General features: G+C 51.1%; 9 protein-coding genes across 9 annotated transcripts in view; 3 read left to right on the top strand and 6 right to left on the bottom strand.

Moving 5' to 3' along the window:
- Window positions 1-209: 209 nt before the first annotated feature.
- Window positions 210-3,213, bottom strand: BO80DRAFT_462499 (uncharacterized protein). Its single transcript, XM_025722518.1, has 6 exons — window positions 2,998-3,213; window positions 2,437-2,933; window positions 2,188-2,351; window positions 1,055-2,128; window positions 732-990; window positions 210-676 (listed from the first exon to the last, which is right to left on the bottom strand). Exons 1-6 carry the CDS (start codon window positions 3,100-3,102, stop codon window positions 313-315), a joined length of 2,463 nt encoding a protein of 820 aa, XP_025578141.1. The 5' UTR covers window positions 3,103-3,213; the 3' UTR covers window positions 210-312.
- A 782-nt stretch (window positions 3,214-3,995) lies between these two features.
- BO80DRAFT_487521 (uncharacterized protein) lies at window positions 3,996-6,289 on the top strand (the record flags this gene model as incomplete). Its single annotated transcript, XM_025723552.1, has 7 exons — window positions 3,996-4,271; window positions 4,328-4,409; window positions 4,458-4,669; window positions 4,732-4,915; window positions 5,028-5,150; window positions 5,323-5,501; window positions 5,570-6,289. 7 exons carry the CDS (start codon window positions 3,996-3,998, stop codon window positions 6,287-6,289), a joined length of 1,776 nt encoding a protein of 591 aa, XP_025578140.1.
- A 403-nt stretch (window positions 6,290-6,692) lies between these two features.
- BO80DRAFT_422746 (nucleic acid-binding protein) lies at window positions 6,693-7,812 on the bottom strand. Its single transcript, XM_025718889.1, has one exon. The coding sequence runs from the start codon at window positions 7,557-7,559 to the stop codon at window positions 6,855-6,857; it is 705 nt and encodes a 234-aa protein (XP_025578139.1). The 5' UTR covers window positions 7,560-7,812; the 3' UTR covers window positions 6,693-6,854.
- Window positions 7,813-8,207: 395 nt separating this feature from the next.
- On the bottom strand, window positions 8,208-10,561 carry BO80DRAFT_271808 (glycosyltransferase family 20 protein). The gene is made up of 5 exons (XM_025714832.1): window positions 9,857-10,561; window positions 9,385-9,757; window positions 8,949-9,319; window positions 8,558-8,897; window positions 8,208-8,507 (listed from the first exon to the last, which is right to left on the bottom strand). Exons 1-5 carry the CDS (start codon window positions 10,158-10,160, stop codon window positions 8,348-8,350), a joined length of 1,548 nt encoding a protein of 515 aa, XP_025578138.1. The 5' UTR covers window positions 10,161-10,561; the 3' UTR covers window positions 8,208-8,347.
- Window positions 10,562-12,532: 1,971 nt separating this feature from the next.
- On the bottom strand, window positions 12,533-14,135 carry BO80DRAFT_422744 (putative metallo-beta-lactamase domain protein). Its single transcript, XM_025718888.1, has 5 exons — window positions 13,918-14,135; window positions 13,665-13,789; window positions 13,585-13,597; window positions 13,175-13,534; window positions 12,533-13,120 (listed from the first exon to the last, which is right to left on the bottom strand). The coding sequence occupies exons 2-5, from the start codon at window positions 13,746-13,748 to the stop codon at window positions 12,702-12,704; spliced, it is 876 nt and encodes a 291-aa protein (XP_025578137.1). The 5' UTR covers window positions 13,749-13,789; window positions 13,918-14,135; the 3' UTR covers window positions 12,533-12,701.
- Window positions 14,136-14,205: 70 nt separating this feature from the next.
- acoA (aconitate hydratase ACO1) lies at window positions 14,206-17,418 on the bottom strand. The gene is made up of 6 exons (XM_025718887.1): window positions 17,400-17,418; window positions 17,227-17,304; window positions 17,114-17,133; window positions 16,417-17,015; window positions 15,013-16,358; window positions 14,206-14,955 (listed from the first exon to the last, which is right to left on the bottom strand). Exons 2-6 carry the CDS (start codon window positions 17,284-17,286, stop codon window positions 14,695-14,697), a joined length of 2,286 nt encoding a protein of 761 aa, XP_025578136.1. The 5' UTR covers window positions 17,287-17,304; window positions 17,400-17,418; the 3' UTR covers window positions 14,206-14,694.
- Window positions 17,419-18,681: 1,263 nt separating this feature from the next.
- On the top strand, window positions 18,682-19,823 carry BO80DRAFT_422740 (putative C2H2 finger domain protein). The gene is made up of 3 exons (XM_025718886.1): window positions 18,682-18,871; window positions 18,964-19,143; window positions 19,233-19,823. Exons 1-3 carry the CDS (start codon window positions 18,831-18,833, stop codon window positions 19,345-19,347), a joined length of 336 nt encoding a protein of 111 aa, XP_025578135.1. The 5' UTR covers window positions 18,682-18,830; the 3' UTR covers window positions 19,348-19,823.
- BO80DRAFT_487505 (putative mitochondrial carrier protein) lies at window positions 19,558-21,447 on the bottom strand (the record flags this gene model as incomplete). The annotated part of the gene is made up of 6 exons (XM_025723551.1): window positions 19,558-19,883; window positions 19,933-20,263; window positions 20,342-20,681; window positions 20,736-20,931; window positions 21,308-21,321; window positions 21,408-21,447. 6 exons carry the CDS (start codon window positions 21,445-21,447, stop codon window positions 19,839-19,841), a joined length of 966 nt encoding a protein of 321 aa, XP_025578134.1. The 3' UTR covers window positions 19,558-19,838.
- Window positions 21,448-21,688: 241 nt separating this feature from the next.
- Window positions 21,689-27,904, top strand: part of BO80DRAFT_491563 (uncharacterized protein) — a 7,278-nt gene continuing 1,062 nt past the window's right edge. Inside the window, exons 1-14 of the mRNA XM_025723704.1 lie at window positions 21,689-21,768; window positions 21,825-22,500; window positions 22,560-22,643; window positions 22,694-22,817; window positions 22,865-24,395; window positions 24,953-25,040; window positions 25,174-25,305; window positions 25,433-25,603; window positions 25,664-26,351; window positions 26,407-27,203; window positions 27,257-27,361; window positions 27,416-27,534; window positions 27,592-27,671; window positions 27,737-27,896. Coding sequence (XP_025578133.1) covers window positions 21,767-21,768; window positions 21,825-22,500; window positions 22,560-22,643; window positions 22,694-22,817; window positions 22,865-24,395; window positions 24,953-25,040; window positions 25,174-25,305; window positions 25,433-25,603; window positions 25,664-26,351; window positions 26,407-27,203; window positions 27,257-27,361; window positions 27,416-27,534; window positions 27,592-27,671; window positions 27,737-27,896 — 4,757 coding nt within the window. The 5' untranslated portion in view covers window positions 21,689-21,766. The remainder of the gene's footprint in view (window positions 21,769-21,824; window positions 22,501-22,559; window positions 22,644-22,693; window positions 22,818-22,864; window positions 24,396-24,952; window positions 25,041-25,173; window positions 25,306-25,432; window positions 25,604-25,663; window positions 26,352-26,406; window positions 27,204-27,256; window positions 27,362-27,415; window positions 27,535-27,591; window positions 27,672-27,736; window positions 27,897-27,904) is intronic.

Here is a 27,904-nt window from a genome sequence, read left to right as displayed (position 1 = left end):
CTATTAGGGGTTTTGACGGGGTAGTTTTCGTTCCTACTCCGTACAATCTAGGAATTTCTAATTGCTTCCCGTGATAAATGTGAACCTATGTCTTTCCCTGGGTACTCTGATTTCTAGTGATGAGGGTTAGATCTATACAATATCTCTAGCACAATTGAAGACCCATTTACTGAATAGGGTTGCTTCGCCAGTATTGGATCACCAAGGCCCTTAGGATAGGTATGTGATTGGCAGTTAGAATAAGCCGTCGACCGTGCACGCTGCTAGCCTAGTGCCCTGACACCTGTTGAACCATACTTTGTTTTGTGTGATTTATGCCTGATCCTCGACATCATCACACTGTTGCAAGGAGAACTCACACAAGAATTCGAACCTGAGACTGCGCAAGTTCGAAAAGTCGTAATGATCAAGGGGGATTTCACGCGGTATGACTACCGACCATTGTGTCATTGGCGTGTACTTGGTGTGTGTCCCATAGTTGCCGTCACAGAGAATGGTGCCATTGCCAACATCATACTCAAAGACCAGGGTGCGGGGATTCCCAGAGAAGCTGTAGACCTCGTTGTGGAGATCAGTACCCCGGTCAGAAAATTGGCTGCTCGTGCTGAGGTGAAGTTGAAGAGCGGGCGCAGAGGGGTCAGAACCGGGAACAAGTTGCAGGCCATCTAAGTAACATCTGGAAAGTGACATCATTAGCAAAGCCCATGATGGCTATAGAAGGAAAACCGCACCGTGCAGCCAGCATTCGGATTCTGCCAAAGCGTTGCCAAATGGAAGCCTGGGGGTCCAAGTCCAAGCCGACGGCCTTATGGGAGGTAAGAGCCTGCGCTAGATCTTGGGAACTCCTATAGCCGCATAAGGAAGAGACCTGGAAAATGCGGTTCTGAATCGGCGTTGTCGATTCGAACGAGGCAATGGCCCTTTGGATGTGGGCGACACGCTCCTGATAGACACCAACCGGGCTGATCGGAGAAATATCCTCCAAGTTCTCTGCGAATTCAGATGCATAGTTGTCAGCCGCTGAAAGATAACGAGAACAAGCTGAGTAACCTACGCTGAAAAAGTGTATGATACCGATGGACCGCTGAGTAGGTATTCAGATCCAGGTATGCCAGGATTCGTACGCGAAGGACTCGGTCGAAGAATGCTCGGGACACATATTCCAACACCTCTTTGTCCACCTTGATTTGCTTGAATGAGCGTTCCAGACGGTCTGTCTGCTGAGAGTTGACGCGGCCTTGGACTAGGGCTGTGGCTAATTTGTCGCCCTGCTTGAGTAGTGTGGCTTGGGTGGTGATATAGCATTTGCCATTCACGACCAGAGTCTTAAGGGCATGAAAGAATGCGGTTTTCCCATCAATACTCAGTGACTTGAGCTCATCCTCCATGTCCTTTACTGTAATATAGAACTTGTCCCATTCCGCAAGAACGTTGACCTCCCTCCGGGCCTTAAATTCAATGGTCATTTCAAGCAAAGCTGTTTGCGAGGCTTTGTCTGACCTTTTCAAATTCTTGACCACCGTGGAGATACTCTTGACTAGCTTCCATAGACCCTGTAGAATGGGTGCGATCCGGTTATAAATGCTCTTCAAGGTTTCAAAAATCTTCTTGATCTTTGCCCATATTTCCTGAAGCTTGCTCACCGAAGTCGCTGCATCAGCCGCCGACTGAACGGCGCCAGCCGCAGCAGGAGCAGTTGCTCCTCCAGAGCTACAAGCGACGCCTATAGCAACGGCAGCGCCAACTGTGGCCTTGAGGACTTCCCATCCTGCTTCGATCTGCTCCTCCAGAAGCCAAGTATCAATTCCTTTCTCGAAACGATCCCGGCAAGTGATCAGCTCCTCTTGGTTCTTTTCGAATTCCAATTTGGCTTGATTATTCGATCCTGTCGCCTCGTTGAAATCCCGCGTCCGAATGGACTTCAGAAAGTCAAAAGTTTCCATTGCTCCCTGGCTTTTCGCTAGCATGTTGTACATAGAAGTTACCTGGTAGTCTGCATTGGTTTGTCTGGACATAAAATCGCGGAAGGCGTCTTCAAAGCTTGATGCCGCGGCTAGGCGCGAGATCAAGACCTGTTGACTGCTGTGAACGTTGAGAGACGGAACGTAGGATACATCGAGGTTGGAACCTATTCTCTGGAATTTAGATATTTTCTAACCATGACCTGTGTCACCGCATCCGACTTACTCAAATTGCAATAAATTGCATTCGCATAACAACTAAGCCACGAACTGTATGACGTTGCCGACACAAAGCGAATAAAGTCGAGGAGAGAAAGTGCCAGGTCACGATGACTATGAACGTGGGCTAGGGCAACGAGTAGCTGCAACTGCAGAAGGCGAGGGAGGTGACTGCAAATCGGGGAGTATAAACAGAGTAAGCGTTCCGGCTGGAAAAGCAAGCCACTTGTATGACGAATGGTGGGGCAGATTATACTCATTATCTCGAGAATCGTTCTTTGACAGGCGGCCATCTTCACCAATAAGGCTTAGATAGTCCGTGAATTTCATGGCGGTATCGGGAGGGCCATGGGTTTCGGAGACGATCATCTGGTCATCACATAAGAACAAAATCGAGAACATGCCGGGAGGAATTTCTGGAGTGCGGATGTCTTCATTCACAGTATTCGCGATGTTGAATGACACCCGAAAATCTGGAGGGATAGTGCGGGTGTGGAAGACTATAGCACTATTTTCTTCCATCGTCACTCGGAGTGCCACATTGTCTGTGCCCGGGGTAAATTGGATGTCTCGAGCATAGATATTGAGCGCATGAAATGGGCTGTCTGGGCAGCCGATGGAAGCACCCGGTTCCACGATTAGGGTATCACAATAAAGGTTAATGAACCTCGCCTCGAAGCCATGTTGTTTCGCTTCCGTGCATGTCGTTTTCAGCGTCTCCTGGAGGCTGAGTACTGAATCTCGAATCCAAAACTGCACGGGAACTTCCTTGGTTAGAAAAGATCACAATAGAAATAAGATAAGGATGTGCTGTTACCGTTCCAGGGCTGTCATGGTGCTGTTTCGAGCTCACAAGTCCTAGAGTCTTTTCATCGAAGTCCAGAGCTGCAAATGTTCTATGGACCGCAGTTTGGATATCCATGGCGGCTTGTCGGTCTGGAGACTGTGATCGAGGGACTTGGTAGTAGTGAAGACCAAGATAGTTGGACAAGAGAGTTCACGTTCGTTCATGGTCCACTGTCCCGGCTGTCCGGCATGATATAGATATGGTCATAGATATAGTAAATATAGCCGGATAATAATTCCGGCTTCTCGTCTTCTTGGGAGGGGACCAACCACAGGGCCCCATCCGTGGAGCTCTTGGTCCACGGAGTTCTTTGCAACGAAGATGAAAAATCGCTCATGCTCGCAAATAAGCGAAGTGGGCCTTGGGATGCCACGTCAGACCTTTAAATCGTCGCACACAGACCAAGAGCTTCGTGGCTGGCGTACTCAAGAACCAGAATGGGATAGGTGCAGAGTAAAGACACAGCCAGCCCCAGAATCAGCCAGATAAAGTAGTCCTGCAAGATACTTCGCCCTTAGCTGAAACCTTCACCGGATAACACGTCACGGCCAAGGGATGCATCGAGGCAACGGGTTCATGATGACTCGCCGAAGGGCTGCGGGGCTTCGTTGCGGAGACGGGATAACTGACGGCTGAACTGGTATTGCGGTGGGCATAAAGGCCCGGAATCTACCGTGCCATTCGGATTTCAGCTTTTAGTCCATGGGGCGTATCGAGTAGATGCCCCTCCTTGACGGGCCGTCACTGGTAGTTGATGCTCCCCCACCCAAAAGAGAGGATGCGGGAACGAGGTAAATAATCAAATGCAAACTAAAGCAAAAGCGGAAAAAGAATTATTGGACTAGAGTAGCATTTAAATACTCGCCATCATCAGACAGCGAAGCAATAGAGTCGCTATTTTGAATATCCTAGCCCGATACATGATCAAACACCCACGCTGCAATACCCAGAATACTTACAATTAAATCATGACAAACAAAGCCGTTGATGAATTCGTCAGTCGTGCCGAGGAGCTCCTTGGTATTGCAAATGGGTTCTTGACTCCGGTGACTGTCCCGGTCTCCCTGACCGAACCCGACAAAGGAACGACGGAAAAGTTCTATTTCATTCTCAAGAGTGTGGATTTCGTCTTGCTGCAGTCTTATGTTCGCACGGGCTTGTTACTACCAGCCTCAAAAGAGTCCTTTGAGGATACTTATCCCCAGGAAGTATTCAAGGACTATGTTGATGGACCACTGTATAACGTCAGTAAGATCCAAACCAAAGACTCCGCTGCAAGAAGGCTAAGTTCACTTTCCAGCGCATGAGAGACGTCTTGAAAGACATCCAGAGCCACTGCTATGCGTTTCAATCCAAAGCTCTCAACCATATAATCTTGCTAGGTGGGTAGTCGCCCCTATGGGCGAGATAAATCAACTAAGTCCTGGCAGGGGGATCGATTGGCAATTTTGCGAAAACCGCAAGCGAAAACGCACAGGAACTCATGGATGACCTCGAGAATATAACATCCACAGTAGCGGGCGGAGACCCTGATAAAACTAGTAATGCCACCAAGGGTGCACAGAGGTTGATCGACGAGATCAAGGACCATGCTGTGAAAGCGAATGCTGAGTGCCTCGAGGTTACCAATAAGTTGAGCGAGGTCTGTCATCCCCTTCAATCTTTCTAGCCCCAGGAGCAGTCTTGATTAACCAGTATCTCCAGTTTCAAACGCAAACCACGGTGGATGATACCCAATTTCAGCAGGTGAAAACCAAACTGGAAGCGGCCCTTCCGACTCTAGGCCAACTACAGCAGACAACAGACACTGCCATTCAAAGTTACCAGAAGGACCTGAGATCTCTTATGCAGGCTCATGAAACAACTAAAATGCAAAATCTGGTTAATCGTATGTGCTTTCTATCCACCGGGCCTTCATCGTCATTTGGTTAACACATCAAGAACAGAAAACAACAGATTTAAGGGGGGAGGTTTTGACAAGTTCTGTTCTGATTTAATAGAAGAACTTGCTCATCCGCTCATCACGTTGTTTACCAAAAATACCCTAAAGGACCTTAGAAGTGACTATCAAGAACAATTGAAACAGGGCGTGGATAGATTGTCTAGCCTGCAACTCCTCACACGTAAGCCTCCGCTCCTTCCTATGCTTTCTTTTCTACTAACCGATTTCCTTTTGGGATACCTACTTTAGAACATCTCGAGTGCTTGACCAGTGCAATTACAAACATTAATTCGACGATCACCGGAGTCCATAACGCTCTGACACAGCTTTCTAGTATGTGACACTTGCTTTAGACCCATGGGTCTTCAAAATGCTGAAGCTGCGTGCAGGCCGATTCAACGAATTAAAAACCAACCTCGATGGATTGAAGTCCAACTTGGAAGATGCCAGGGCCTGGACCGAGCAGGACACCGCATCCTTGCGCGGCAGAGCAAAGACTCGTTTTGAACGGGCTAGCAGAGACTGGTCAAAAGTAACCCCCTCCGTGCCCCTGAAACCATCTCCGGTATAGATAACAACAGTGCCTAATGCCCCTGCCAGGTCGAGAAACTTGCATTTGAGTTCCAAGAGACGGGCATGGTAACCCCAGAAACCGCACCCCCGGTGCGCCCATCTCGCCGCTTGGAGATCCTCGCTGCTACCTTTGATACCGAGGATGTAACCGACCACGTGCGTATCATGTTCTACAAAGGTGCCAGTCTTGAGGTGGAAACCAGTCCCTTCATCTTCCCCAAGATTGTGAAAAATATCTTACCTGATCCCGTGGACGACGACAACGCTTCGATTTTTCAATATCTCCCTGGGTTTAATAGGGCCATCCCAAAGCTGCCGCCCCAGAAAGTTTACCCCCGCGATGCTCTCTCATTTATCTTTACTGATGGTGAGAAGAGAGGTCTGTTTGTCTCAAGAAGCCCGGGTCGCAATACCACCCTGGGACCCGACAACTGGGAGACCTGTCCCGGTGTCTCGGCATACGTTCCACCGGAACAACCAGCAGACGCCCCAATTCATATCCAGGCTATTGTCTATGGCACCGTGGTGATCAATGACAAGGAGGCATTCGAGTATGCCTATGAGAGCGCAAAGAGTTCGTCTCTGGAACTCAAGTGGGATCCAGATGCACTCAAGTGTCCCCCGGGATTCGAGGGACGGGATTACGGATTCGCTTGTATCTACTATATCATCGACGGCCAGAAAAGGGTGAGAACGTTGGCCGGTCAGAGCGGAACAACGACGAAATGGCCACTTTCGGCCTTGTAGTCTTGTTGAATGTTGCCTGATTTTGGATGCAAGATGCCATATACCTCAATCTATCTCTAGCCAGAGCCTTGATTTCAATCCTCTAGACAGTCCGATAACTTACAAACTAGACCAACAGCCACAGCCAGGCGGTTGCCAATCCATGTATGGCCAGCAACTCATACTACTATCTATGTCATGTGAACGCCAACCCGTCTTCTCATACACACATACTAACTACATTCATATTCAAAAACTCCCATTACCATCACTCCGAGTAACACGCTCCCTTGAAACCCGATTCCACACAAACTGCACATCCAGGCCCCCTGTTTCCTCCACCTTCGCCATTTTCAGACTAGAACACCCAGCCTCTTTACTATTTTACAACCACATCCTCCTATACCTACATAAGACCATAAGAAGAGACAAGAGAACAAATGCCATGAAATAGCTAGTAATATACACAAGTTTACATACATGATCGAACAGACAAGGAAACTCCCCCCATCTCACACCCTTCTACCACCACCTCCTCCTCCTCCACCTCATTTAACAACCATTTGATTACACACAAACATCCCATCTAAACCACAACCTGCCCATTAGTAGCAGCCATCCTCTCACCCACCAACCTCCGAATACGTCCAACATGCTCCCTCCCCCCCTCCCCAACCAACCCCCCCTTCTCCACGCGCCTCGCCTCCCGTCTCTCCCACTTCGCAGCCCTCTTCACCGCGCGTTCCGCATCCCTCTCCGCCCGACTCATCACAGCCGGTCTCTCCTCAATCGCCGACCCAAACGGCGCAATAATCCTCTCCACGACATGATGCACGTTCCGCGTCTTCGGATATCCATTCGAGAACTCAATCACGTCGCCCTCGCGCAGCGAGTTCCGGGGATCCGACACCAGGAACGTCGTGATCTTCGGGTACGGTTTCTGGATGTGCTTGTCCCAGATCGTGTGGCGGTGGCTGACCCGCACCGTGCGGTCCATGCGGCCGACCGAGATCACGGTGCCGGTTTTGGTTTTGTAGGGGTAGCTGCGTAGGGAGGGGGGCACGGTGGTGGGTGCGGTTGGGGTGTCGGTGGGAGTCTCGGTGGGAGGAGAGGGGGTGGTGGTGGTGGATTCGGGTTGCTGGGGTTGGGACTCGTTGAGTCGGGGGGTAGTCGTCGTGAGGGTCCGCTGGACGGTGTGGTAGAGAGAGGGTGTGGTGGTGGTGGAGGGGGTGGATCGGATCAGGCTGGTGCGGAGGGGCTGCAGGGCCCGGAGGAGGTTGGTAGGACGCATTTTGGTGATGTGCGTGAGGACTTGAAGTTTCCTAGTCGTAGAGATGGCGTTGAAGATGTGAAGATGAATGAAGCACGGCCAATTCTGTCCGGTTGGACGGGAGCTTCGCGGTTGGTCGGGCACGGGAAGTGACGCGGATTGTCGACCTAGGGGACGTTGCAGAAGAAGAGAAAAGTCTATCCGCTCAGCGAGATAGCAATTCAGTAGCGATTGACCGGTCGACCACGGTGGGATTGCTGCAAGGCTACTTTCTAGGCCGGAGAGCATCGCGGCCGCGGACGAGTTCGCCGAGAATTTCTGAAATCTCAGGTGTGTTTGCATGGTTTGCACCCATTCTCCACGCGCCTTCGGGGCCTCTCGATCCTCGTCTGTACATAATATAGTCCGTGTAGACGGCACAGTTCTTGAATGTGATTGGATTGTAATAGGTAATTTGATATCAAATAGACACCGACTCAATGATGGTCCGAGCCCTCGTCAAACACTGACGCCCCCAACACAGAGTTGAGAGGCCAATGCCGAGGATCTAGATAATGCTCCCATATACACACAAAACCAGATACCTCATGCCTCACGCCTAACCACACCATAGAAATTGGGACTCTGTGGTCACTCTTGTAACATTCCATACGAAAGCCGAAATATAAATCTGCTGGAAAAAACCATACTTCGCCACGCCGTGTGCTCGTATACCAGTAAAATAAACGTCTTAAGCCATTCATTCACGCATTCCCATTTTAAATTGATCATTGGTCGAAAAGAATTCATAGCAAGCAGCGTCGCCAAGCTCACTGCGCCACTTGTTCCTCAGCTGGAGTTTCCACGCCGTTTGCATGTTCCCCGTTCTCAGAGTTTGAGCTGAAAGAAGCCTTTTTGGCGTGGAACTTCTCCGCTGAATGCTCTGAAATGCGGGTCAGTTCTGTCACAAAGGACTGTCCCCAGAATGCACTACACGAGATATTAGTTCCAATGCTCTTCAATTCCAGACATGATCGCACCTTGTATATTTGTTAACGTATTTATCCAGCTTGGAAAAGTTGAGGGCTCTCTGCTCGTCGCTCATGGTCACGGCTTCCTGATAGGCTCCCGCCAACTCTTCGGTATTCCATGGGTTGATGATAATACTGCCGTTAAGGCTCTGAGCGGCACCGGCGAACTCCGAGAGTACCAAGACACCATTGCGCTTCTTCTGAGTGGCGATGTACTCATAAGCAACAAGGTTCATTCCGTCACGGGTCGAGGAAACGATGCAAGCATCGGAAACCGCATACAGAGCAATCAGCTCGTCGAAATTGACCGACTTATGCAGGAAATGGATTGGCATAAACTCAACAGTGCCTACCCAGCAGTCAGTGACAAAATACCGTTCACCAGTGCCGCAAAACCTACCAAATTTGCCATTGATCCGGCCCACAAGTTCATTCACAACGGCCCTCAGGTTCTGATACTCCTCCACATCTTGCCGACTGGGAACTGCAACCTGCACCAGGACAACTTTGCCAACCCACTCTGGATGATCACTGAGGAACACCTCGAGGGCATGCAACTTCTGAGGGACCCCCTTGATGTAATCGAGGCGGTCAACGCCCACCATCAGCTTCACACCTTGGAATTTCTGCTCCAGCATCGCAATCCGTTTCTGAACCTTTTCCTTCTTCAGTCCCTCTTCGAACTTCTCGGGATCAATACCGATGGGGAAAGCGCCACAGGCAATGATCTTGCCCTGGAATTCGATGCCATTAGGGGTGGTTGTCAGGCCCCTGCAAGTCCATAGTGTTAGCATCGGCACAGCCATAAAGAGGAGGACCATGGGTTTAAGACATACAGTAGTCGCGAACAAGCACTCAAGAAGTGTCTGGTGTAGTCGTACGTATGGAATCCGATCAAGTCGCAGTGAAGGACACCAAGCAACAGCTCGTTCCGCACCGGAAGAATTCTGTAGATCTCGCTACTGGGAAAGGGAGTGTGGAGGAAAAAACCAATCTTCACATTTTCCTTACTGTTGCCAATCTCCTCTCGCAGCATCTCGGGAAGGAGCATCAAGTGATAATCGTGAACCCAGATCAAGTCACCATCCTTGACCTCCTTTGCCACGGCTTTGGCGAAGAGGCGGTTGGCATCTTTGTATGCCTCCCAGGCGGACTCATCAAAAGTGATCTCGCCGGGATGGTAATGGAAAAGGGGCCAGAGAATAGAATCTAGGCAGGGTCATATCCGTTAGCAAGCAAGCATTTTGGCGACGAGATATGAGAGTTGCCCTCCTGTCTGGTCAATATGGAACAGGCTCGGATACTGACTAGAGAAACCATTATAGTGGCGATCTGCCAGTTCATCGTCGATGAAGACCGGCACAGCATTGTACTCTTGCTTCAAGCGCTGCTTCACAACCGGAATCTCCGCCTCCGGGACCTCCAAGCCGGGCCAGCCGTACCATTGGAAGGTGGTGGATTTCGACAAACCGCTCAGGCCACTGACCAGGCCGCCGGACGACATGGAAAAGTCATATCGGCCATCGTCCGACCGCTTGATGGTAATTGGCAGGCGATTGGAAACGAGGAGCAGCCGGGCCTCATTCTGGGTGGGGGACTCCAGGGAAGGCATCCTGTCAGTGTCGGGGACGCGGGGCACCGAGCGAGACAATGTATGTGCAAATGGGGTTAGACCGAGAGGCGACCAATGAACTGGTCTGATCGATACAAAGGAGGAGATTATCACAGATCAAGGGCACCAAGTCACAAACAGTCCGGGGCGGGGCACGGAACTTAGGCTGCAGGGTACTATCAGAATTATGATTAATTTGTTTTTAGTGAGCAACGGTGCAAAGGAAACGGGTAGAAGACGGGTAGAAGACGGGCACGACAATTGCCGTCAGAACGAGAGATCGAGAATTGAATGAAAACCAGTGAGCCCAAGCACCAGATAAAGCGGCTGGGGGCACGGGCAAAGGGGGGACCGCCTGTGGGTTAAAAGGAAAAAAGCACGGATGGCCACGTCTGGAGCTTTTGAGAGCCAGAGCTCGAGCAGCAGTGCTAGAGAAAGATGCCCCAAGGCGGCGGGGAAGAATCGGAGGAGTGACCTCACTTGAAGGCCCGGTGCGCGGACCAACTGACCCAGGTTTGGGCACAAGAAGAACCAGAAGCAAGCAGTAGTGCCGGAGTCCACCTAGAGCTCCTCACTAGCAAGTTCATCGACAGAGAGGATTCACACTCTTTGCGTGCGCGGCCGAAACTGCTGGCGATGTTGCTTTTCACGAGGCACGTTGCTTTCTCCGCAGGAAGGAGACGGGAAGGATGAAATGCTGCCGAAGGGGAAGGCGTTGGTCGGGACGAGATTAGTTCCGGGGAGGGGCGGGCGATGAAGTCAGAGTCTCTTGGGGATAATGAATGCGGGAGGCCTTCCAGCCACTCACCGTTGCCCAAACCCCCGCCCGTCGATGATGCACACACTCGCCATGGTTGGCATGCTCGTCCCTCTCACCCACTGGGTACCTTACGTCCACTCGTTTCAGGACCAGGATGCTGGTGGCACCGGTCGCTTCTCGTGCATATGGCCTGATGACGGCGCGACGGCGTAATAATGTTACCTTCAACATATCCCTCGCGGCTGTTAACTATAGAATCTGTCCTGACTCAGTTGGTCCAACCTGCCGGGTGGCGTCCAGGCAGTCATCTGCATGGCAAGTTGATCTCTCCAAGAATAAACACGAGCCGGTAGGCTTCTCGCCATCCATTTCAGCCTGTTTTCCTGGTTGCTGCCCGAGGCGTCCCAAACCGGTTCCGAAATGCCCCGCGGATATCGAAGAGTCTGGACTCCGCGTCAAAGCCGTGATCTATCATGAGTGCGGAGCGCTCGTCTGCAGGACTGATTTATTTCCTTTCGTATTACCAGAGCCATGGCAACCCAAGAATGGATACTGGATCTTTGCATTGATTGGTTTGTGAGAGCATGCTCGGGGCATGTGGTCCCATCAACGAGACCTACTGGCCCTATCCATGGAGGACTGATGGCGATCTACGACAGCTCTCAGTGTGTTCACAGATGATCTTTCTGACTAGTCTAGCACGCCTGACCCCAGAGCAGCCTGCCATACGCTAAAGAGCCGTATCTCGCGCACCCCATCTGGAAATATAATCCGAATCCTCTTAGGGCTTTATTGCAGTCCCGCCATATCCTCTGTTTATGCAGATCCGGAAAATGGACTCCGAGGCATACATGGGGGCTTAGAATGATTCAAGGATATATATACCCTTGACAATTCTGGTAAAAGCTAATCACATGGCCAAGAAGATGGAAGGTAGAAACAGTGACAAAGACAAATAGATCACATGATATGGTAGAACCTTCTGCCTACGGACGTTGCTATCCTCATCCCCGTCCATAACTGACCCATCATATACTGAAACGCAATTGACACAAAGACGCAAGAAAAAGTCTCAATTCGCGAAATGGAAGCCTGAGAGGCCACCCTATCTGTAACTCGAAGAAGACTGCCAAATGTCAGAACATGATTTTGAAGTAAGAGCTCGACCAAATCCTATTGCATCCCGTTGTCTGTCTATTGCGTTTTCTATAGGTCTCTATGCCCGTATCTAAGATGGATGGTGTCGTCGCTTTAGATACCAGTGGGCTTTATCCGGAAGATTCTCGCGTTGAACCATATCGACTAGAAGACATTCTTCGATGCATTCATTGGAATTATGACTGAATATGCTTTTGTTGTAATCGCTGGTTTCAGGGTTGGTTGTTCTAGTATATTCATGTAGTAGCATTGGAAGGTTTGTATCGCAGGGGGGTTGAGGTGTCTTTCTTAGTATTAGGGAAGGGTGGCCTGTTGATGATCATACGGACACAAAGGATGGCACTGAAGATTAGAGGAGGATGCTTAAGAAGAGTAGGTCGAAGAGACCGGTGTCAACCCGGAAGTTATATAATGTTTGATTTCGTATTCATCGCTATTGGTGACTATATTGCCTGGCGATCACTGATAGGCCATTCATTGTACAGCCCAGGTGTCTTCCCGCGTTGGAGGCGGATACCCTGGTATCGAAGCTTGAACAACAGAAGATTCATTGATATATGATGATAGCCTTGTTATACCTTTTCCACTGAGCACAAGAGACAGTTTAGTCTCGTGATAGCCCCTCAAAGCGCAGATCGCCCACTCTCCAAACTCCATTTCCCACTCCCATCCTGGCTTACCCGACCCTCGTCCTCCAGTTTATTCAACACAAGCTGCACTCCATGGGACGCAGGCAGATGAAGGCTTTCCGGCACATCCTTGTAAATCACCTTGACCAGCTCCAGTGGTGTCCAGGATTGCTTGCGCTCCGGGGATGATTCATCATCTGCGACGTCGAGGTGATTGTATCGAAGAACCCGAACCACCTCATCCTCCCGCTGTTGCCGGTGCTTGATATACTCTGTGATCTTTGCCGTCGCGTTCTCGATCACCGCCCCGTGGCCGGGATAGCCACGGCCCGAGACGCGGTGCTGCATTCTCTGCAGACTGGACAGATACGTTTTGAGATCCTCAAAGACACTCGTGCCGTGACCCAGGACATCTGACAAGATTTAGTTAGACACGGAACTCAAAGTGGAGTTAGCCAATGACTTACTATCGCCGGTAAAGACGGCATCTTCTTCCTCAAGAACAAACATCATATGGTCGACAGTATGTCCCGGGGTATGGTACGCTCTCAGCGTTGCCCCCTCAACACTGAATACCTGGCCATCTTCAATGCTCTCTTGCCCTAGGTCTGGATCGTTCTTGTAGATGACTGCCTCTGGGCATATCTTCAAGAGGTCAGGAATGCCTTTCACATGGTCTGGATGCCAGTGCGTAAGAAGGGCCTGGTGCACAGTTGCGTTCTCCTCTGCCAAGAGGGCCTTGAGCCGGGCTGCCCAAGAAGGTTCCCCCTGGCCAGAGTCAATGAGGATGCGTTGATGTCCTCGGCCAATTAGATACGTATTTGTGCCTGCGGTACATTAGAGAGAGAATAATGCTTTTGACAAAGTACGTACACACCTTGCAGCGTGAACTAGAGAAAAGGGGGTCTTGGTTTAGATTATGATCATAACTGTGTTCATTTCTCAAATTTGGCTCACCTTGCCGGGATTTCCGCCCAATATCCGTATGACCGAAGCGCTTAGCCTCTCCACCTCCGCCAGGGATACTAGCTGGGTAGCCATGCCTCTGGAATAAACAGCGTATTGCCGCGATTAGTCGGCAGCTGGCGGAGTTCAAAAGTGTCAGCCATGTTGAACTGCGTTGGAACCCTTAGATAAGTGCGCTTTGCTGTAGGTCAATAGCAAGCAGGGGATGTATAATCGGTTCAGGAGATAGGACGCATTAACTCACAAGAGTATTATTACACGCGGAGGAAAGGCAGTTCGAGCCTGAATGGGATATGCTATGGTCGGTCTAGATCACAACGTTCGGTGAATCACTGGATACTTTAGAACGGCAATCGAAGCAGCTGCGTTCGTCACGTGAAAATAGAGCACACGACTGAGTTCTTACAGCCCTAGGGAAAACTGAGGAAGAAGCAAATATGTGACTACTGACCCTTCTTATCATGGATCGGTTATATAAGAGGAAGCACGGTCCGAGGCGGGGTGCACAGCCGTTTCGGCCTCGGTAGAGCAAGAGGCCCTTATGTCAGCACGCTTGAAAGTCGCCCTTACAGCAAGACCGGCCAAAGGCAACATTTGAAAGGCCTATTACGCCATTGCCCTGGAGTGGCAGCTCAGCCAGTCCTGAGCGTGATCCAGATTGGCAACTCGTAGACTTCTACAGGATAAATCCAGATTGGAACAGAAGGAAATGTGGTATGCATGCGATCCCTAACATACAGTGTATGATATAAAACAAAACAAAGATATATCCATGTAGTCCACCGGAAATCACAGGGGTACAAAAGAAAACAAGCCCAGACGGCAACAGAAACAATTCGTTAGATTTTTCGGAACACAACTCGGGGGTTTCCCATCGTAGGTCCCATATGCAGCTGCCACGGAGCGAGGGCAGAATGACCGAGCCCCGCAAGCAGATCTTTCAGGTATCATAATTTACAGACGAGCCTATACTTGTCGAGACTCAAGGCCCACGTCTTGCATGTTGGCAACAGCCATAGATTTAGTTACCCTTGCGGGCCATGGTGTTAAGGGCGGATCCGTCCTTGAACCACTCAATCTGGGACTCGTTGAAGGTGTGGCTGAGCTTGACGTCGAAAGCAGCACCACCGTCCTTGGGGTGGACACGGAGAGTCATGGGCTTGCCAACCTCGATCTCAGTGCAGAGAAGGTCGACGGTGTCCTCGGGCTTGATCTTGTCGTAGTCGGCGGGGTCGGAGAAGGTAAGGGGCAGCATACCCTGCTTCTTCAGGTTGGTCTCGTGCTAAGACAGGCTGTTAGTTTACGTTCACGATGAGCGTGTCAGTTCAGGATAACTTACGATACGGGCAAAGCTGCGAGTGATGATGGCAAGACCACCAAGGTGACGGGGCTCCAGAGCGGCGTGCTCACGGGAAGAACCCTCACCGTAGTTCCAGTCACCGATGACAACCCACTTGATGCCACGAGCCTTGTAGTCACGGGCAGTAGCGGGGACGGCATCGTAGGCACCAGTGAAGGCGTTCTTGACCTTGTTGGCCTCACCGTTCTCGGCGTTGATAGCACCAATCAGCATGTTGTTGGAGATGTTGTCAAGGTGACCACGGTACTTCAACCACGGGCCAGCCATGGAGATGTGATCGGTGGTGGTCTTGCCCTGGCACTTGATCAGGATAGGGATGCCAGTAGCATCCTTTCCATCCCACTTCTCGAAGCCAGCAAGGACCTGCAGACGGTCACTGGTAGGAGAGACGGCAACGGAAACGGTCTCACGGTCGGTGGGAGGAGCCTGGTAGGTGTTGCGGCCGGGGTCGTAGCCCTGAGCAGGGAGACCCTCACCAGAAGGAGCCTTGAGCTTGAAGTCCTTGCCATCCTTGTCCTTCAGGGTGTCGGTAAGGGGGTTGAACTTGAGGGTACCGGCAACGGTCATGGCGACAACAAGGTCGGGGGAGGCGACGAAAGCGTGGGTAGCAGGGTTGGCGTCGTTACGGCCAGTGAAGTTACGGTTGTAGGAGGAGATGATGGAGTTGGGGTCGCCCTTCTTGACGTCCTTACGATCCCACTGTCCAATGCAAGGACCGCAGGCGTTGGCAAGGATGACACCGCCGTACTCCTCGAGGGTCTGGAGCTGACCATCACGCTCGATGGTAGCACGGATCTGCTCGGAACCGGGGGTGATGGTGAAGAGAGACTTGGACTTGAGGCCGTGGTCGAGGGCGTCACGAGCGATGGAGGCAGCGCGGGACATATCCTCGTAGGAGGAGTTGGTGCAAGAGCCGATAAGACCGACCTTGAGCTCCTCGGGCCACTTGTTGGCCTCAACAGCCTCCTTGAACTTGGAGATGGGGGTGGCCAAGTCGGGGGTGAAAGGACCGTTGATGTGGGGCTCGAGCTCAGACAGGTTGATCTCGATCAGCTGGTCGTACTCAGCACCCTCATCCTCGCGAAGCTCCTTGGCGTAATCGCGGGAGAAGTTTCCGATGTGCTGGCGCTTAGTGGCCTTCAGGTAGTCGTACATGCGGTCGTTGAAGGGGAACATGGAGGTGGTGGCACCGATCTCAGCACCCATGTTACAGATGGTAGCCATACCAGTGCAAGAGAGGGAGTTGACACCAGGTCCGTGGTACTCGATGATAGCACCAGTACCACCCTTAACAGTGAGGAGACCAGCAACCTTAAGGATGATATCTAGGGGTTCAACGTTAGCAAAACCACTCTGTCCGGAATACACGAGAAAGGAACTTACCCTTGGGAGTAGTCCAGCCGGACATCTCACCGGTGAGCTTGACACCGATGACCTTGGGGGCCTTCAGCTCCCAAGGCAGACCAGCCATAACATCGACGGCATCGGCACCACCAACACCAATGGCAGCAGCGGCGAGACCACCAGCGTTAGGAGTGTGAGAGTCGGTACCGATCATCAGACAACCGGGGAAAGCGTAGTTCTCCAGGACGATCTGGTGGATAATACCGGAACCGGGCTTCCAGAAACCGATGTTGTACTTGGCAGTAGCAGAGGCAAGGAAGTCGTAGACCTCCTTGTTGATGTCGTTGGCACGAGCAAGATCCTTCTCACCACCAACCTGGGCCTCAATCAAGTGGTCACAGTGGACGGTAGTGGGGGTAGCGACGGAAGGCATGCCGGCGGACATGAACTGCAGGATGGCCATCTGGGCAGTGGCATCCTGGCAAGCGACACGGTCGGGGCGCAGCTTAAGGTAGGAAGTACCACGCTCGATCTCCTGGCCGTGCGGGTCGTCAAGGTGAGAGTACAGAACCTTCTCGGCGTAGGTGAGAGGACGGCTCAGACGACGACGAACGATGTCGAGGTTCTCGGACATCTTCCTATAGAGTTGGTAGACATGTTAGCCGACAGCTCATTGACCTGAAAGGAGCAATCTCTCGATTGCGCACTGATTTCAGGGATCCAAGTGTTGCCATACTTGTAGTTGATGAAGTTACCCTGTGCAAGCATTGTTAGCGGATCCTATCCCCAATTCTGGCACTCGCACCCGCCCGAAGCTAGCCGAGACACAATGGGAAGTTCACCACTCACCTTCTCAAGGTTGGTCATCTCGACCTTCTTGTCGAGGGGAGAGTCGACAACGGTGGCCATGCCCCGAGCCCCGAGCATCTGCACAAATTATTAGCATCTCCAAAGCTTCCATCTGTGACCTCTCCACATCTCTCGTGGTGAGGTCATGCACGAGACCGCGGGTAAACGCTTACAAGGCGGGACTTAGGGGCCTAAAGAGGGTATCTGGTTAGTTTTCCCATTCGAGCTAGAAAGCACACTGGCTAGGGCCATCTCATTCCCGAGGGGGATGCGATGACTTCCTGGCCAGAGGGCAACGTGTCTAGGAGGACTTACCAGCGCACCCATGCGCGCAAGCCTTGTGGTGATCATGATGGAAGCTCTCTATGCGAAACACATTCAAGGAGAGTCAATCCAAACAGCAGCAAGAGCTAGCTTCAACAGGTCGAAGCAGCAAAGGTAGAGTGGAGTGTGAAAGGGAAAGGAAAGGAAAAGAGTAAGGAAGAAAGGGAAAATGGAGTAGATAAAAAGGAAGCTTGAGTGGGAAAGAATTCTTGTTTCCACCAGAGCGATTTACTGAACCGGAGAAGAGGACCCGTAACCGCTCCTGACAGTACCGACCTGTACGCATGCGTAGCTGCGACCGGAGAGAAGGAAAGTGGCTGGACAACCCGTGGGACCCCCTTCGTACAGTAAGTATACCGTACACCTGAAATTTCCGCTCGACCTGCAGACCTCCCCTTTCAACTCCGGGACCCATAATGGGCTTTGCCCGGCAACGTAAGGCTGCCCTTGGATTCGAAAAGGCCTCATTGTCAGTGGCCTTTCGGCCGCCAGGTGACCTCCCAAGCATACTTTGGACCGATCGACTGTGTAATATCACCCCCATGCACCCCATGGATGCCCACGAACTAGTGCCGTACCTAGGTAAAACCTCCAACGTTCGGACATGGTAATTTTTTGACCAGCCTGTGCGGCGGCGTGCACAGGGCATGTGAGAACGCAGCCCAATCATGTGCCCTGGATTAGAACCTACATCATAGATACTCCGTCGACGTCACTACTTGCTGCTAGGGAAAAGCTCCAATTGTTTGGTATCTTGCAACCTAAAAGAGTCCAATTTCTCGCCCATAAGGGACAGAATAATATGACAGATATCCTCGCGTCCGACCTCCAGGATCCCAGACCGCTTGGGTTGGTTGTGTTGCTAAGGAGACCTGGTCGCAGCTAGCGTATTATTTCACCTGAATCGCAACTGGACGATGCTTTCCGGAGCAACGTGCCGGAACATGGCAACGTCATAAATTACAGACACCGGGGAAATGGCCGTACGGAAGCAACCAAAAGCAACCAAAAGCGCTGACAGAGCCGAGACAGAGCCGAGGCCTACCGATGGGAATCCCGCGGCCCGCCGCCAAGACCCAGCTGACTCTGACCAATAATGAGCAACGTGTTTCAGGAAATTCTTCTCACGCACACAAAGGCGGAATTTTTGAGATAAGCGACCCGCTCTTGCACCGCCTAAAGTCTTAGTTTCATTCCGTATATCGGTGGTAATTCACTTTGCGACGCTCACTGGCAATACCATCAGGCAGTTTTTTTGGGCCGCCGTCGTCAATATCAAAATGGGTGCTGTTAGGAAAATCAAGACCAAGCGCAGGACCAGGTATGTAGGCTTATTCTTGGTGAATGATCTGGCCCAGGTAGAAGGGCTGCGTAAAGTTGTATAGTGTGCTGACGATCTGATACGGCCGACAGAGATTATGATCAGGTCCGCGCTGATATCCAATCCTCCAAGCACCTTTCGCAATACAAAGCTACCAAAGATGAGGAGGATCTGCCAGGTCTAGGCAAGCACTATTGCGTCGAATGCTCGAAATGGTTTGAAAGCGAATTCAACCTGGTCGGCCACAGGAAGGGCAAGAACCACAAGAGAAGGTTGGTGGCCAAAAATCTCTATATTGTCGCGCATCTGAGCGCAAATACTTTCTGGCCAACTGAATGCTGACCCATGTTGTTTTACCTAGACTTCGCATCCTGCGCGAAGAAGCTCATACACAAAAGGCCGCTGAGGCTGCTATCGGCTTGGGTACAGACAATGGCGTGAGGTCGCGTGAGACCGTGGTCGAAATGGAAGATTAGATCCCATCGTTGAGGTCAAATCGGCCTTTACAGTGCTCGTCCGACTGTCAATGCGAAGCAGGATAGCCCCCAAATCGTCTGTGAGAGCTCTCCTGGCAGGGTATCTTATCAAGGGGCTCGACAAAATTTTCGCGCATCTACGCCTATTTGCCGTCGTTGTTTCACGGACGATATTACTGGCTGCGCGCGGACGAAAAGTCACCCAATCAGCGAAGGGCCAAAATCGCAGGATAACACGTGAAACCACATGTTCCGAAAACCGCCAGTGGGGGTGTGAGATTCCGGAGTACGCCGGTTCCGTTCTGCGGTAACACGATCAAAACTGCCGTTTCTCGGAGCATCGTATAGCTGGGTCCCACTTCATCGGACACGGCCCCTTTAGAGCGAAATTAATTTACAAGCTGCAGTAATACAGCACTTTCATCGAGATGCGTATATTCTGGCGGAATGCTCCGTACTCCGTAGATGCTCTAGATGTTCACATTCTATGTTCATGGATTCTGCAAATACTTCATAAGCCACTCATATGCCGCCCACTATTCCATCGTTAGCAATATATAAGCTGGTAGGTTCGAATTGACATACCTGGACGGCGTTGACTATAAAGGCCCTTACACTGCAAACTCCAAGACCACGATAGAAGGCCTTGAGACCTTCATTGAGATAGGCCTCCTTGGCGATCTGAAAGGAGTTTGCGGTGTATGGCTTGCTTGATGGTTGCACCAATGGGCGACTTTCAGGGGACAATTCAATAGTCCTCGCCTGCAGTCTTGTCTTCACCATGTCTAATGGAAAGACGGAAGCCCATGTCACAATTCCAGCAATGCCACCGCATAGTAGGATTTTCATGGCCAACATATTGGTGACATCATCATCAGAGGCCGTAAGGCGTTTGCAATATTCGTAAGACCAAAAACTGCAAAGACGTACGTCAATACCATGTAAAGAGCCGCAACGAAACAGCGGGGAAGATCCGGGGAAGGGATTTCCATACTAAAACCCATAGCCAATTGCATCTCTGGCACAGGTGATCCCTCCTCCGTAATAAAGGCCCCTCCAGCCGCGCGTTCGGACGATGTCTTTTGCAACCGTCCAGGATGACACTCCCGGGCGTGAGTCAAGCTGCGCTCTACATTTGATGAACTCCGTGGGAGACGACACAGTCCAGCTGGCCACCCCACCGGCAGCACCGGCAAGCCAGATCTTGTATAAAGGGACACCTTGTGGATTTGTGGGATCAATGATCGAGCTATCCAGGAACTTCAATGAGCGGTTATAAGCCACAAAGAGTAATGCATTGAGAGCCCCATATCCAAGAATTGGTGCCGCGGCGCCTAATAGATTGATCAGCACTAGATCCAATATTTTCAATTGCAGGAGCTGCGAACCTCGAACAAGGGAAGTGGCGCTGTCAAAGCGACTCAGTTGCTGGGGGGCGGTTGATGCAACGACCTCTGGGGTGCGTCCCGCCTGCAATCGCACTTTGATAACATCAAGGGGATTCCCGATTATGATTCCAATGGCACCGCTCAGGTAGCCAGCCCAGAAATCGGAAGACATGGACCGGAGACCAGTGCCGATGGACTATTCGGCAGCAAAGGTGACAATGAGGCTATGAACATAGTCGTAGACACCACTTGGTTATCATATTATTCGACGGGCAGGAATTACATTGACTAAACGGTCCCACCTCGAGGGGCACATCGGACGCTATACTAAAAGGGAGATGGTAGAAAGTCTCTCCTCGGATTACATGTGAAGATATTGCTATTGGGTCCTATTTGTTAGGTAGGGTGTATTCCGAACAAGAGCATCTTGATATTGGAAAGAAAGAAACTTTTGAGTTATACCACGGGTGCAGGAAAAGCAAATGTCTATCATGCAGCCCTGCTGCATCATTATTCATGCCAAGACTTAATATATATGTGGCCGTCTATACATATATCGTCCAGTATCCTACTTCTGGGGCTTCCCCTATATTACCGTAGCCAGATAGACGCTACATATGCCTCCACGCAGAGATACTAAGTACCGAGTACTACAGTTTGAGGAATTCTCACCTCCAACCTGATTCAAGGTAGTGCCGCTCTGGTACGACATGGTTATGGGCCCAGCGAGTTGTAGAATAACCACCAAAGACATCGATGCCGCTGAACTCAAGCTCCCAGTCAATCGCTAGAAATCCTGCACTCTCATTGGCCAATACGGTACAAATTGCAGGTCAGTCGAAGTGTCATCAATCCAGGTGGGGTGAGGCTCCCCTCATTCACGTGATTACGTGATACTTTGGTGTTTCCAACATGTGCAGGTGACGCGCTAAGCTGTGGCAAACACGCGTCGTGGACGGCCGGCCATTATTGATGACAACCACCAACCGATCCTCCCAAACCAGATAGCACGACTTATAAGGGCCATAACAATGTGAGTTCTCGTTTGGATGTTTCCACATTCTGCTCGATCTCCGTTAACACAGCTAGGTACCGGCCAAGGCCAGCCGGAAAGGAAGATGCTGTAGGAACACCCTCCAAGCCGCTGCCAGCCAGCTCTTCCACAAACTCCGCCGATCGTCTGTCGAAGCCCTTCAAGTGCCCAGGACTAGCGACTGCTACACGTGCATCAGACAAACCGGCGAGGAAGCGTAGAAAGGTGAACTACGCAGGGGCCGACGGGACTGTGGATGACAACAGCGTCAAGCCCTATACAAATGAGGATCGCTTAGCGCTTGCAACAAGAGATGTGAACAGGTTTCCTGTCTTCAAAGTCAAGGATAAAGACACGACATTCAAGCAGCGGTTCAAGGTCCCCTTGATCAATAAATCGTCTGACGGCTATAATGGCTCTAGGATAGCACCCACGCTTGGCATGAGACAAGGTGCCACATTTATCGTTAAGCCATTGCACGATCCAAGCGGAGAGTTTGCCATAGTACTTTATGACCCAACCGTCGATGATGTTGAGGAGCCTGGAACGAATGAAGAGGCAAAGGGCGATACAGAGGAACAGAAGCCAAAGCTGGATGAGCCCCTGGTGCATAAAAGCTTGGCGGATATTCTTGGGCTCAAGAAGGAGGTTGAAGCCCGGCCAAAAGTGCCGGTTGTAATTGATCCACGGCTGGCCAAGGTCCTGCGACCGCATCAGGTTGAGGGTGTAAAGGTGAGAAAACCTTTGAATGGACCACGCCTGAAATCACCAACTAATACAGCTATGATTAGTTCCTTTATCGTTGTACAACAGGCATGGTTGATAAAAATGCCAATGGGTGCATCATGGCAGATGGGATGGGTCTGGGCAAGACGGTACGCTGCACAATCTGCGACACGAACTACAAGACTAATGGTGCCGGTAGCTTCAATGCATCTCATTAATGTGGACGCTACTCAAGCAATCTTCGGAAGCAGGAAAATCGACTATACAAAAGTGCATTATCGCTTGTCCGTCAAGTTTGGTCGGAAACTGGGCCAATGAACTAGGTTAGTCGGCTCCGGTGTTCAGCTCATACACCTATTGACAGTTGCAGTGAAATGGTTGGGTAAAGACGCTATCACACCCTTTGCGGTTGACGGTAAAGCCTCGAAGACAGAACTCATTGCTCAAATGAAGCAATGGGCAATCGCTTCAGGACGAGCTATTGTCAGACCAGTACTCATCATCTCATACGAAACTCTTAGGTTGTATGTTGACACCCTGAAAGATAGCCCTATCGGGCTACTTCTCTGCGATGAAGGTCATCGGTTGAAGAATAAGGAAAGCTTGACATGGACAGCGCTCAACAGCCTAAATGTACAGCGCCGGGTGATCTTGTCCGGCACGCCCATTCAGAACGATCTTTCAGAGTATTTTGCTCTTCTTCATTTCGCAAACCCGAACCTACTGGGATCACAGAACGAATTTCGAAAAAGGTTCGAACTACCCATTCTTAGAGGAAGAGATGCCGCAGGAACAGAAGAAGATCTCAAGAAAGGTAATGAGCGTCTTGCCGAGCTTTCTGGTATAGTGAACAAGTTCATCATTCGCCGGACAAACGACATTTTGTCCAAGTACTTGCCAGTGAAATACGAGCATGTTGTTTTCTGCAACATGTCCGAGTTCCAATTGGGTCTTTACAAGCACTTTATCCAGAGTCCAGAAATCAAAAGCTTGCTTAGGGGCAAAGGAAGTCAGCCCCTGAAAGCAATTGGCCTTTTGAAGAAGCTTTGCAATCATCCCGACCTCCTCAACCTCTCCACTGATCTACCAGGCTGCGAGTATACGTTCCCAGAGGACTACGTACCGCCGGAAGGGAGAGGACGTGACCGGGATATCAAGTCTTGGTATTCAGGAAAAATGATGGTTTTGGATCGGATGCTAGCACGCATCCGTCAAGATACCAACGACAAGATTGTTTTGATTAGCAATTATACTCAGACTCTTGACCTTTTCGAGAAGCTATGCAGAACCCGAGGGTACGGCTCTCTGCGACTGGACGGTACCATGACTGTCGGTAAACGGCAGAAGCTGGTCGACAAATTCAACGACCCCGACGGGGCCGAGTTTGTATTCCTGCTCAGCAGTAAGGCTGGTGGCTGCGGCCTGAATCTGATAGGCGCAAACCGCCTGGTCCTGTTCGATCCAGATTGGAATCCAGCCGCCGACCAGCAAGCTTTGGCGCGAGTCTGGCGTGATGGCCAGAAGAAGGATTGCTTTGTGTATCGCTTCATCGCGACCGGTTCGATTGAGGAGAAGATCTTTCAGCGCCAGTCCCATAAACAGTCCCTTTCTTCATGCGTGGTGGACTCAGCCGAGGATGTTGAGCGACACTTCTCGCTGGAATCCCTCCGTGAGCTATTCCAATTCAAGCCGGAAACTCGGAGCGATACGCACGACACATTCAAATGCAAGCGATGCCGACCGGAGGGGACACAATACATCAAGGCGCCAGCCATGTTGTACGGTGACACCAGTACTTGGAATCATTTTGTTAATGACGGAGAGCAGGGGGCTCTCAGCAAGATCCAGGACTTGCTGATCCGTCAAGAGACGGGAGAACGCAATGTCTCCGCCGTGTTTCAGTATATCAGCCATTGATAACGGTCTGGTATGTTAGATCTCTTCATGACTTGTATCTATTTGGAGCGAGCGTCCTTGATCTTGAACGATTGTTGTGTATTGGGAAGCGTACGGGGTATGTTATCTTTGATTGGGTTGGATTTTGAAAATGCGCCGGGGTTCATTCTAGAAGTCAGGGCACACTGGCGTCATAGACTTATCATGGTTAATATATTTTGAGTATCGAATCATATTCAAGGAAACCGGGGATCTGCCGTGCAAGGGGGTAGCCATCACTACTAGGGAAGAACAATGCACATCGATCGGGCGGGAAGCCGACGAGACTCAAGCCATCGCGGCTGACCCTACGTCACAGCGCGTCCGCTAAGTCACCATCCACGTTGCCAACGCATCTGGCTGGGAATCCTCCCCACCTTGATAGCCCAGCAACCACCTAGCGACCAGACTAATTCATCGGACAGGTGCTGTCCGATCTCGAAAAAGCACGGGTCTGTTTGTTTATCCTGCAACGCCCGCCATCGATAGCCGATGATCGGGAATAGCTACAGGTCCCTGCGAGCTCGAGTCAAAACCGCCGCCTCACCGCCCAGCCTAGCCAGACAACGCTTCCACGCCATGAAAGCCACCATCTAAACTACCCCCGGAGCGTGTGACTCAAGCAATATCCATGTTTGTCTGAGCGATGGATCACTCAATTCAGCGCTCGCTGAATGATAAGCTCTATGACCGGAGGAAACAGGGGGCCTTGGAGTACGCATTATCGATAAGAGGTTCGGTCAGGCAAGGTGGCGGCTGGCTAACTTACATGCGATTCCCAGGCTCGAGAAGGTGGTCCGCGAGGCCGCTTTCAGGGGCGGACACGAGGAGATTCAGAAGATCGTCGACCAGCTCTGCCATGACTACGCCTACGCCGTCCATCAACCCCACGCGAGAAACGGCGGCTTAATCGGGCTTGCGGCAGCGTCCATAGCGTTGGGATCCGTGAGTGCACCAGGACATACTGAATCGGTTGCGCAGGGGCTGAGTTCTAGGATGCTAGGAAGGTGTTGCTCCTTATCTGAAGGAAATCGTACCGCCGGTGCTTGCTTGTTTTACCGATCAGGATGCGCGCGTCAGGTATTATGCCTGCGAGAGCATGTACAACATTGCCAAAGTTGCGAAAGGAGAGATCTTACTTTTCTTTAATGAAATATTCGATGCATTAAGCAAGGTAAGGGATTCCTGCTCTTTCTGTTTCTGTTGTTCTCGTCTCACAACTTACACACTCCAGCTAGCTTCGGATTCTGAGCTGTCGGTCAAAAATGGTGCAGAACTGCTCGATAGACTCGTCAAAGACATCGTGTCCGAATCCGCTGCGTCCCATGTCTCCGTCCTACAACTTACCGAAAAGCAAGTGACAGATCCCGAAGGCCTAGAAGATGTCGATCTTCCTACTGCCTTCTCGCTACCGAAATTCATACCCTTGCTTAAAGAACGAATCCACGTCATCAGTGCATTTACCCGTACATTCCTGGTATCGTGGCTGACGCTGTTGGATACAATTCCGGATCTGGAGTTGATCTCTTATCTACCGGAATTCCTCGGGGGGTTGATCAAGTTCCTTGGTGACCCAAATAGAGATGTCAACGTCGCCACCCAAGCTCTTCTCGATCGGTTTCTGTCGGAAATCAAGCGAATCGCGCGACTCAAGAAAGGCATCGAAGACAGTCGGAAAGGCCAAGGAAGCGATATCAGGCAGTCGACCACAAGCGACAGTGTGAGCGTGACGACGACTACAGATCTGACTCTAGCTGTCGGATCTGAGGTGACTGACAACGCGATTGAAGATTCCGAGGCAGGGTCTGTCACCGATGAGGAAGGCTTGCACGTCGATGGAGATTGGATTCCCGGACAAGATGTTCAGATTGATTATGCAAAGATACTAGATATTCTCGTTGGCTTCGTTGATACGTCTTTCGGTAAGCCAGGACTTGCGCTCAATTGTAATGGACCGGTACTTATCACACGTCTTAGTGGAGGAGATGCAGTTGACTGCCCTACGCTGGATCGACAACTTCTTCGAGATCAGCCCGGAAGATATTCTTCCTTTCGTTCCTCGTCTCCTGACACAGGTGCTTCCGGCAATGTCCAGTGGCTCGGATCAAGTGCGGCAGGCCGCAAACCGGGTCAACACCTCTCTGATGGAGTACATTGTCACTTTGTCTGAAGATACATCGGAAGAAAGCCGGCAGTTGGCGTCCGCCAAAACGTACAACTCGAACAGCAAAGAAAGCGTTGAGCGAAGGTCGTCAACGCCGGTCAGTAAAGCTCCAGAGACACCCTCGAGTGAATCCAAGAAGCAATTGTCTCAGCCAGAGGCGTCCGCCGAGCAAACCCCCCGAAGCAGCTCTTCAACCCCACTACCGCCCGCCGACCTGGATTATGCCGCTGCTGTCAACTCCCTGACCCTACAGTTTCTGAACGAAAACGAAGCAACCCGAGTAGGCGCGCTTTCCTGGCTCATAATGTTGCACCGAAAGGCACCCAAGAAGGTGATAGCATTCAATGATGGGACTTTTCCGGCTCTCTTGAAGACACTGTCCGACCCGGCCGAAGCCGTCGTCACGAAAGACCTCCAGCTCCTCTCGCAGATTTCCAGAAACAGTGATGATAGCTACTTCAAGTCCTTCATGGTGAACCTTCTCCAGCTCTTCTCCACAGACAGACATCTGCTTGAGGTGCGCGGAAACCTCATCATTCGACAACTGTGCATGAATCTAAGCCCAGAGCGCATCTATCGGACACTGGCCGATTGCCTCGAAAAGGAAGAGGTGGGGTCTCTCCAACGATTTCATCTGTTAGTTGTATTAACTCATGACAAAAGGACATCGAGTTCGCCAGCATTATGGTCCAGAATCTGAATAACAACTTGATAACCGCACCAGAGCTTTCAGAACTAAGAAAGCGATTGAGGAATCTCGATGCAAAGGTGACGGCTCCCTCAATCTGGATAGCAAAGAAAGAAAGCTAACATTGTCCACAGGACGGACAGATGTTCTTCGTAGCACTGTTCAGATCGTGGTGCCACAATGCCGTTTCTACCTTCTCCCTATGTCTACTCGCGCAAGCTTACGAGCAAGCATACAACCTACTTCAAGTCTTGTAGGCACCCATTTCCCCTCCATTATTAAGCCAGTGCAACCCACTAACATCACATAGCGCGGAGCTCGAGATGACTGTGAATATGTTGATTCAAATCGACAAGTTGGTCCAGCTCCTAGAATCGCCCGTCTTCACCTGTGAGTCCTCCCAATATCCACCAGATACCTCCCGGCCAACAAGCTAACCTCAACCGAACCCTTAGACCTGCGTCTCCAGCTCCTCGAACCCGAACGATATCCCTACCTCTACAAATGCCTCTATGGCGTCCTCATGCTCCTACCCCAAAGCTCCGCCTTCGCGGCACTCAAGAACCGCCTCAACAGCGTCAGCAGCATCGGCCTTCTCCACACCGGTCCCCGACAGTAAGCCC

The sequence above is a fragment of the Aspergillus ibericus genome, assembly GCF_003184845.1.
Source record: "Aspergillus ibericus CBS 121593 unplaced genomic scaffold BO80scaffold_8, whole genome shotgun sequence".
NCBI classification, from domain to species: Eukaryota; Fungi; Ascomycota; class Eurotiomycetes; order Eurotiales; family Aspergillaceae; genus Aspergillus; species Aspergillus ibericus.
This window is presented reverse-complemented; position numbering and strand designations above follow the sequence as displayed.